We start from the raw sequence: 9,964 nt of genomic DNA, 5'->3' as shown, positions 1-9,964 counted from the left end.
AACTCATATGAAATGAATTTAATAATTATTAAATTAAATATTTATATATAATTTAATTTTTTTATTATATATTTTAATTAATTTATTTTATATAAATTTTAAATTTAATATTATTAAATTTATTTGCATATAAAATTAAATTTATATTAAATATATCTTTCATAGGATAAAAATTTTAATTATTTTTTATAAAATTGAATATAAATATTTATTATTTATAAAAAGGAAACTCCAAATTTCACATTGACACGCGTCAAAATCCCACAAGGGCTGCTGTCTCTTCTAAAATTGGGACAAATTCACCGTTACCCTTTACCCTCTACCCTCTCACTCGATTTCCTTTACTTTCGTTTCTTGTTTCTATTTTCTCGCGTTTTCTCGTCTCTCTCTCTCTCTCTACCAACTCGGTCGACAGACTCCGTCTCTTCTTGGATCGAATTCCCCACCAGAAAATATCCCAACCCAAAATTGCTTAAAAGAGAAAAAAGAAAACCAAGATTTTTATTTCACTTTTTGCCTTATAATTCCACTCTTTCAAGGCCTCTTCATCTTCTTCGAGGATTCGATACCAAGGGTCTTTGCTGGTGGTATCTGTCGATTGCTGTTGCGTTTCTGGGAAACCGGATTAGGGTTTTGTTCTTCCAATTTGTGGTACTCATTTCTTTGATCTTATTTGATTACCTCTAATACCAGGTTCTTTGCTTATTTGATCTATCTTCTGTTTTCGTTAGTTCTTGTTATGGTATAATCCATTTATTCCAAACCCTAAGAAAAAAGAAGGAGAAAAAGGTTGATTGGTTTATTTTTTAATTGTATAGATTAAAAAAATTGTATTAGCAGTACCCTTTTTATTTCCATTCTAGCTGATTTCAGGTTTCTTTGAACAAGAAACTCTATGAAATTTTTGGTTGCGTTGTTTTAGTTTGCTATCCGAAATTGAGGGTTTTCTTGTTAGATCTCTTTGTCTCCTTTTCTTTTTTTCGTTTTTGTTCTTTTCCTACCCGGTTTTGGTTCTGTTTAAACAAAATTGGGGTTTAGGATTTTAAATAGAATGGCCTTGAATTTTTCTCATCGACCTCTGTTTCCTGGGCATCTTCCTGATGACAATTTGGTTTCCCCAATGAGAATCGCGAATGGGTACCTTGTGGAGGGTATGCCGGACAAGGTTGAGAATTGCTTTGATTATGGGAGGGATAGGACCGATAGGTGTGTCTCACAAGAATCCGTGCATAAGGACATTCTTGATCTTTTGCCATCGGATCCTTTTGGCATGGACATAAGCACTACGTTTACTGCGATAACAGGTTGGCTTGAAGATTTGGAGGTGGACTACGGTGTGTATGGTAGGGATCAGGTTGCCACGAGTGATGGCAATTATCAGTTGTTTGCTGGGTTGAATTTTATTTGGAATAATGCAATGAGGTTCCAAGCTTTTCCTGGTAATATGGGGTTTGATAATAGCTTGAATGCAGTTGGTGGATTTGGTGATCGATTTCTAGAGAAGGAAGTATGGAATGCATCTGGCGAGGGTGCTTTTGAATTGTCTTGTGATGTGGAGGACATTTTGAGTTTAGGGAATGAATTAATTGGCAATAAGGATACTGGTGTTGTGGATAAGAGAAGTGGAGAATTTCATGAGATTAGTGGGGTTTGTTCTGATGGAGATGGAGGAGCTCCTCATGCAGCTTTTGCTTTTGCTCTTGGTTATCTTGGTGTGCGGGATCTTCTTGTTGTTGAAATGGTTTGCAAATCATTGCGTTCTACTGTTCGAAGTGACCCACTTTTATGGAGGAGCATTCACATAGATCAACCATTGAATGAGAAGATCACTGATGATGTTCTTTCGCAATTAACTAATAGGGCTCAAGGTAACTTGCAATGCCTGAGCCTGATTGAGTGTCCAAGGATTACTGATGATGGGCTGAAGTATGTTCTTCAAAATAACCCTAGGCTAACCAAGGTGAGTATTTCTTTTCATGATGTTGTTTCTTGAATTGGTTTCTGAGTCTTATTGTTTGTAGCTTATTTGAAGATGTGCAATTTATTCAAACTCAGTTGCCCTTCATTGCTTAGTCTTAACTGTTTGATGTAAATAATATATTGCTTTGTTCTTTTTCCCCTGTGATCCTGTCACTTTTTCTTCTTTGAAAAAGGTAATTTGATTCATATTATGGTTATGATGCAGTGGTATAATATTCCTTCCTTCTTATTCTATAGACAAGCTTACTGCTAGATGGATTTTTTCCCCCCTTAACTCCCTGCAGATTATACTTGTGTACTGTTGGCACTGATTATACTGTGAACCTTAATTTAAGAGATTTTGAAGTGTAGTTATAGATGGGAAAGTGAATTGTTTATACCTCAGATGTTAGAGCAGTAACTCATAAATGCTGTTAACAGACATGATGAGAAAGAAATAGTTTGTCCAAAACAATAACTTTTTAGCATGTTTCATGTACTGTATCCTGTAGGATTACAGCTTGCTTGTGCTGATTTCTGAATTATGTAGTGAAAGCAAGAGATCAAAATCAAACTGAACTTATTCATATTGAGGCTTTAGTTGGTTGTTTTGTTAATCAAGGTTATTTTTCCCCTAAATTTAACAACCAAATTTTCTGCATAACATGTTTAGTAGTTATGAAACTACGCAAATGATGTCAAATATTCCTCCCTTCCTCACTTTTGATGAATAACACATATATCATATAAAATGAAAAAAAAGTATTGCAGTCCTGACAATTGGAAGAACTCCTGTGCTTGTGCACTTTATTTATAGTTTACCCTGTTATGCTTTTGTTCTTCTGGTCACCTGTGACTAGGAATTGGGATTTACTAGAAGCCTGAGTTATCTTATTTTCCGCACTGCATAGTCCTCCTTATCTTTCATTTGCATCAATTACTATGGGCATGGATTTTTCTAGCTTCTTTTGTTTGTATTTTTATCGTGTTGAGTATATATTTTTGTTTTATTGCTTTTCTAACCTTGATTAATGCCAATTTTCTTCCTTTATGCAGCTGAGTGTGCCTGGATGTACTAGACTTGGCATTGAAGGCATTGTAACTAGCTTAAAGGCGTTAAAGACTATGGGTGCTCAAGGGGTAAAGCATTTAAGGATTGGTGGGCTCTATGGAGTAACACAGAAGCATTTTGAAGAACTGAAGTTCTTGTTGGGCACAGATAGGCGCATACAGCAGAATGCCCACAAACCACATTTTTATCACAGAGGAAACTTTTATCTGTCATGTGAGGATGATCGTACCATTGATATTGAAATGTGCCCAAGATGCCGGAACCTGAGGTTAGTATATGATTGCCCTGCAGAGGGTTGTCAGCAGAAAGAACATTCCACTCAGACATGCAGGGCATGCACACTTTGTATTGCTCGGTGTGTTCAGTGTGGCCGGTGTATTAATGACAATGAATATGTGGAAACATTCTGCCTTGAGTTGCTTTGTTCAGATTGTTGGAAACAACTCCAGAAATGCCAGGATAAGCAAGATGGTAAGATTAGTCCATCCAAGTCTCCTCCTCTTGGTGAATCTAGTTGCCGCCTCCGTCTTCATGGCTAGAGACAGACGCCTGTTTTTGTCTTCTGGTTTCATATTATGATTGAGATGTGCATAATAGGTTATTTAGAATCTGAGAAGAAAATGTGAGGCAGCCATCTAGGATTATGGTTCTCTTTCAGTTTTGTTTTGCTTTCTGAGTGTATTGAACGTCTCAGATGAAGCCATTGGTGGATTTCAAGATGTGTTGGATGCAGATCAGAGTTTTCTAGAAAAAAAGGACCAAAAAAAAGAAAAAAAAAAGAATGTAAAAAAAAAATAACAGAAGCAGGAAGGATATGGTTTTAGAGTCATTGCACTAGATCTGCGCATTGCACTAGCTCTGCACACATTGTTCACAGTGAAGGATCTTATATTATGGTTTTTCTTTTATTTGGCATGTTGCTTAATGGAAGTCTGATGAAGAATGTGCTCCTTTGCCTGTGATGTACATAACTGGCATGTGAATCTGCACGGAAGTGGGGTCAGATTTATTTGGCGTTGGCCATGAGATCAGTGATGTGGAAAGTGGCTCGTCTGGTGTACATGTTGTAAATGAGTTGATATGCTGCTTCATTGAATCAAACAGTGAGTATTCTTGCTGTGAATCTTAACGTATAAGGTCTTCATTGCTTGAGGAGGTGGGTGAATTAGTTTTCCTGCTGTGAAGCGGATAGTGTGATGCAGGCGCCTCTCAAGCCATTAATGTTGTGGTGGATAGTTCTGGATGGAGCCACTGATTTCGTCAGAGCTCTTCGCTTGTAGCTGTGGGAGCTGCAGATCTATATACTTCGGTGCCCGTTGTTTCATTTATGTTCTCATTGCTGGATTTTGGCTTACTGCTTTAATTGCAGAAGCAACAATCTGTTTTTACCGGCCAGGGTGATTTGTATTGTCCATTAGTAGTACGGGGCTTGTATTTTGTGTCTTCTATCAGAGGAAGTTTTATGGGCCTCACTTGGGCACCAGATTGTGTACTTGTGTTCTAAATAAGTAAAAAATAAAAAATAAAATTGGAATCCATGTGAATGTTTCCTGTTGGATCGAGTGTTAGGCTCAGGGCAGAGGATCAGAATCGAATCAAAGGATAGTTTTCAGTCGGGTTTGATATTATTTTAATTAAATTTAATGAATGAAGTTTTTTTTTTTTTTTTAAAGTGAGAATTTTTATTTTGATCTGAAAACGAAATTCAATTAAGTAGTAGAGTTTCATGTCAAATTTATTTTGTGTACTAATGTAATAGATTCGAAATTGGAAGTTGAACAAAGCAGTAGTTCAACAATGGTCTGATTTTCGCGGTCGGCGGTAGCTTTTTATGCACAAAGCTAATAGAATGACTAATGATCTTTTGAGGTACATTCAAGCTGGTTTAGAGTTCTTATTGCCGCTTATGATTTGCACTTGCAATGGTTTTGAAAAAGACCATTAAATCATATAGAAATAATTCAGAATCAGAAATGAAAAGCCAGATAACATATACAAGTTACAACCTTTATATCTGCCACGATTCATTTCACATTCCAGCGCAACGACTGATGAACGTGTGCATATATTTGCTAACACGAAACATGATCAAGCATACGAAGATTTATCTTCAGAATAAACGAAATATGAACAAGAAAGAACGAGAGTGTTGTTGAAACGTTCCAATGGATAAATAGTTTAGAAACAAATGCAACTGTGATAAAAATGGATTCTCTACAGGATCCATAGATGCATTCTGGTGATAGGGGTCTTGTTTATTTCTGAGAATTCTTCCGCAAATCTTTCATCCATTTGAGGCTCAGTATCTTCTTCCCAAATTTTTTCTTGGTTCCATCCCTCCCCTTCTTGTCTTTTGCTGACTCTGGCTGGGGTGGAGGATCAGGATTGTCATAGTCCCATTGGTCAGCCCAGGATAGCCCTGAATCCATCTCTCCTTTCTTTTTCTCTTCTCTTCTGCATTACTTACTGGATATTGGCATTATATATAAGATGGCATTTTTAGAAGTTCATGTCAAACTGCCAATATTCATCCCTTTTTGCTCAACCGCAAGTAGTCGCCTGGTAAAAATTGGTTATTTTGGGTTAACAGGTACGCAGAATTGGCTCAATGGTCGTTGCTTATTTTAGGTCTGTTGATTCAAACCTTTAACTTGCTTTCATTTGACTTATGTAATATATTAGTTATTATGGTTGAACAGTTTTAGAAAGTTGTCTAACTGTCTCTTGCTTTTTATAGCTGAATGTTGCTATAATTAACTGATTATTCCTCAAGTTGACCACCTTCTTGCATTTAACGCTTTTGACAGAAGCAATGGTTGAAAAAAGTTGCTTATTTTGGGTACAGAATCAAATTTTGACCTTTATGAGAGCCACCCTTACATTAAACACAACATATCCGACTCCCCTATCAATGGTGTAACTTACATTTGTTAATCATACTTCCTACAACATAAATAAGCCAAGCTTGAGTTCAATATTTGAAATCAACTCAATTTTAGTTGAGCCAAATTCAAACAGTTGGAACAGTTTGAGGAGTAGAATTCGAGTATCATAATACTTATTTGAAGCAATTCAAGAATGTAATTGAGTTATGAACTTGAGTTTCAAATATTTGAAGTATTTTATTGAGTTAAATTTGAGCTCTAAAAAATCATTCTTAACTGATTTGGATCGCATTTGAAATTTTAGAATCGACTAGTTTTAGAATTGAATTGAGTCGAGCTCAAACTTAACATTGTGTTGACTCACCTCAGCTCAACTACACTCCTAATTATATAAACTCTATTACACCAACTCAACTCAACTAAACTTTTATTTCAAGACAAACTCTATTACACCAAAAACCAAGAAATCAGAATGCACAAGTGAATTATATTACCAATCAGGTTAAGGAAGAATACAAATACATAGTATAATCCAATGGCCAACTGATGGATGAATGAAAATCATAAATGGAATACAAAATAGGGAACTAATTAGTCCCTTACAGAATACAAAAACCATATGATATTTTCTGCCCCATCACTTCTTATCAGCAAGCCGTTTGACTATGCTCAGCTCATTTGATTTCTTTACCGTGCTGCTCTTCCCTGATCGCCTTTTACTTGAAGTAGATTCTAGGCATACGATCCTGCTGCTCCTTGTACAGTAAAGCAGCCTGCTCTTAAAGAGTGATAAATTTCAAAAATATCATTTTGGAATTTGGACTTCCTCACCTATAAAATTCCACATGACCGGCAATCTCCCTACACAACAGCTTGGATTCACTGGCTAACTTTGTGCTCTTAAAAATCACTAGTCCTGTCTGTCTGTGAGTGGGTGTTGGCTTATATGATTTTGCCTCCTCTTCCATCCCAAGTGATAGGGCTTCCCTGGCAGGTATCACATTCCCCCACCAAAATTCCCATAAAATCTCCCGTATTAGCTCCCAATAAGCACGGTCCCTATGTACTCGAAATATTGTGCTTCCATTTGGTGTCCAGCAATACAAATCTGCCCATTCTCTATTCATTATTTCCAATTGCCCCTGAACTTGAGGCATGCAATAGAAAGGCATAGCTGACCAGGGCAGACCCATCTGTGGCTTCCCCTTGTTATAGGGACACTTAACTTCCAGGATACCACCTCCAGAAGAGCAATCAAGAAGACCATCTGGGGAAGCACCAAGCCAATCAAATTGTTGCGCTGAATGGACTGCAAATCCCAAATGACCAACTTCACGGCCTGTGATGCTTTTATAACTGTCTATAGCTGCTGCTTCATTGAGCACACCCCATTCCATGGCTCTCTTAGCAGCTTCAACGATATGTATCTCAGGTGCAAAAACCTTCTCATTCCACAGCTGAAACCGTCGGTTTCCCTTCCAAAAACCCAAGGCAGTACTGAAGGTGCTTGCGGTCAGTTTGTCCCTCCTCAGCGCAAACCATTCTTCTGAACGTTGGGCTGCATCAGAATGTGTGATGCAGGCGGCTAATGCTAGTGATGAGGGGGGACGGACAATGAGAGAGTCTGTTGAAGAGATCAAAGGTGCAGAGCAGGTGGATAAGGTTCTGAAAAATCCACCTCCATACCTTCTCCTGGGAGATAATGGCCTTGAAGCTTTATGGTGAATACTGTGAAATCTACTTATGCATGCCTTTGTCATTGCCAAGAAAATGTGGCTGTTGCCCTCATTCAGCTGAAAGACCCCACAAAAGCCACACACTGGCTGGAAGATTAGTCAGAAAGTCGGGCAAGAAGACATAATAGAAAGAATTTACCTCATCTCATATCACATATGAAAATGTAGCATAAGTAAAAAAAAAAAAATTAAAATAAAATAAAATCAGAAGAATAATTTCATTTAAACAATTTATAGAATTAGAGGATATTGCTAAACTACGATAGAAGCTTGTCACAAGGAATCATCAGCGAAGAAGATATCTTTTTGTCAACCCGTCTCAAGAAGTTCAGCATATTCGATTCTTGCCAGTTAGTCAATTAACCTTTCATCAGAAAAAAAAAAAAAAAAAAAAAAAAGCAGTACTCAAGAATCAAGGGCATGCAGCAGATTCTTCTATCAAAGTAGCAGCTTTATCAAACTCCTAAAACCCAATGTATTAATTCAACAAAAATGAAAAATTGGTGATTTATTTTTCAATCATTACAATCTTCCTTTTGGCAAGGTCCATTGTCTATTGTAATGGCAAAAGCTTTGGGCCTATAAGTAGTAGCCACCAATTATGCGAAAATGCAGGAGGACAGAATCGTGTGCAAATTCCCTTTGTTGTGCACCTACAACATAAAAGATCTTCAACCCTAATAACACACCAAAAACACCAAATTCTTGACTCAAGCAAACCAAGAGCTCAACTTTCTTTGCCAGGTAATTTAACCCAGTTCATAAATTCTACGAGCGTTAGAAAACCCATAGGATAACTGAATTCAACCATTAAAAAAAAGAAACCCAATTCTCCAACCCCATACAAAGCCCAACAGCAGCACACTTAATTTGTTCGGTAAAATACCTGAAAGAGACCTGGAATTGCTAAAGCTGATTTTGTCCGCTGAAACCGAAAGAAGATGAAAGGGTTTAACATTAACAAGAAAAAAAAAAAGCTCTTGATTGAGTGGGATGGGCTTGAAAATGCTTCATTTTCTACTGACAATCAATGCCTTTTCCATGGAGCATATGTTACCAAACACTGTAAAGGTTGCATCGTTTTAACTCGGTGAAATTAAAATTAAAATTAAAATTATATTTAAAATTTTTAATTTTATTAGAAATATTTAAAATTTTAGGACGTAGCGTGAATAAAATTAAATTTAAAAAATTAAATATGAATTATAATTTAATATTTGAAGTTAATTAATAAATAAAAACTTTGAATATAATTGTGATTTAATGTAAATATTTTAAAATTATATTTAAATTTTTTAATTTTATGTAAAATATTTGAATTTTTAAGATTTAACATATGCAAAATTAAATTTAAAAAATTAATAATAAATTAAAATAATACAATTAATTAATAAATAAAAATTTTAAATATAATTGTGATCTAAAGTAAATGTTTAATATATTTAGTCTAATGATTAAATTTTTTATATTTAAAAATAAAGTATATTTTATATTTATTTTTAAATAAAATTTTATACTAAAAAATGTTTTTATTAGTTGAAATTTAAGTGATTTTTTTTTAATCAACCAAATAAATTTATTTATTTAAATATAAAATGAAAAAATAAATTGATAACTTTTTAAAAGTAATTTTGAAAAATGTATCCACACAATTTAATTATCTTATTTAATGTGTATATTTTAATGGATATATTATGATAAATCTTAAAGATTTAAATATATAAAATTAGAAATTTTTAAATATAATTGTGATTTGATTTAAATGTTTAATATTTTTCGTTTAATTGGTTAAAAATATTTTTTTAATAAATTTTAATTTCCCAAATAGTTAATATAATTTTTAAATTAAAAAAATTAATTAATAAATTATAAGGACTAATAATAATTCTCCTTTTCTCTTATATTTATGGAATAATATTATTAATTTTATATAGGTATTATGAGTTTTAAAAGAAATCATTTAAATAAAATGATGATGGGTTGATTCTACTAATATCAAATTAGATAAGAGAAAAATTAAAAAAGTTCCATACTTTAAGTCCATCGTTAAATAAATTTAAAATCAAGCTTTGAGTTTAATTTTTTTTTTCAATTAAATAACTTAGTAAAATTAATAACTTGAAATCTAAGTTGTTAAATTACATTATTGAAATTTCTTCTTAATTTACACATCCTTTTTTCCACATCAATTGTTCAATTCACTATTTCTAAGTTGAACAATTTTTTTTATTAATTTACATAGTAAAAAAAAAATTCCAAATTTTGCACTATGAAATAAAAATTTAATTATTTATTTATTTTTAAGATAATTT

General features: G+C 34.1%; 2 protein-coding genes across 6 annotated transcripts; one reads left to right on the top strand and one right to left on the bottom strand.

The window, feature by feature from the left end:
- Nucleotides 1-315: 315 nt before the first annotated feature.
- On the top strand, nucleotides 316-4,569 carry LOC110640460 (F-box protein SKIP14). The gene is made up of 2 exons (XM_021791775.2): nucleotides 316-1,960; nucleotides 3,016-4,569. The coding sequence occupies exons 1-2, from the start codon at nucleotides 1,052-1,054 to the stop codon at nucleotides 3,568-3,570; spliced, it is 1,464 nt and encodes a 487-aa protein (XP_021647467.2). The 5' UTR covers nucleotides 316-1,051; the 3' UTR covers nucleotides 3,571-4,569.
- A 1,812-nt stretch (nucleotides 4,570-6,381) lies between these two features.
- LOC110640501 (uncharacterized) lies at nucleotides 6,382-8,744 on the bottom strand. 5 transcript variants are annotated; one of them, XM_021791823.2, is made up of 2 exons: nucleotides 8,539-8,744; nucleotides 6,382-7,739 (listed from the first exon to the last, which is right to left on the bottom strand). In XM_021791823.2, exons 1-2 carry the CDS (start codon nucleotides 8,608-8,610, stop codon nucleotides 6,744-6,746), a joined length of 1,068 nt encoding a protein of 355 aa, XP_021647515.2. In that variant the 5' UTR covers nucleotides 8,611-8,744; the 3' UTR covers nucleotides 6,382-6,743. The 5 variants fall into 5 exon arrangements, with proteins under 5 accessions (XP_021647515.2, XP_021647516.2, XP_021647519.2 ...); XM_021791824.2 differs by having other exon boundaries at nucleotides 6,382-7,709; nucleotides 8,539-8,738; XM_021791827.2 differs by having other exon boundaries at nucleotides 6,382-7,735; nucleotides 8,539-8,687.
- Between the last annotated feature and the right edge of the window lie 1,220 nt (nucleotides 8,745-9,964).

Source organism: Hevea brasiliensis, chromosome 7 (genome assembly GCF_030052815.1).
Source record: "Hevea brasiliensis isolate MT/VB/25A 57/8 chromosome 7, ASM3005281v1, whole genome shotgun sequence".
NCBI lineage: Eukaryota > Viridiplantae > Streptophyta > Magnoliopsida > Malpighiales > Euphorbiaceae > Hevea > Hevea brasiliensis.
This window is presented reverse-complemented; position numbering and strand designations above follow the sequence as displayed.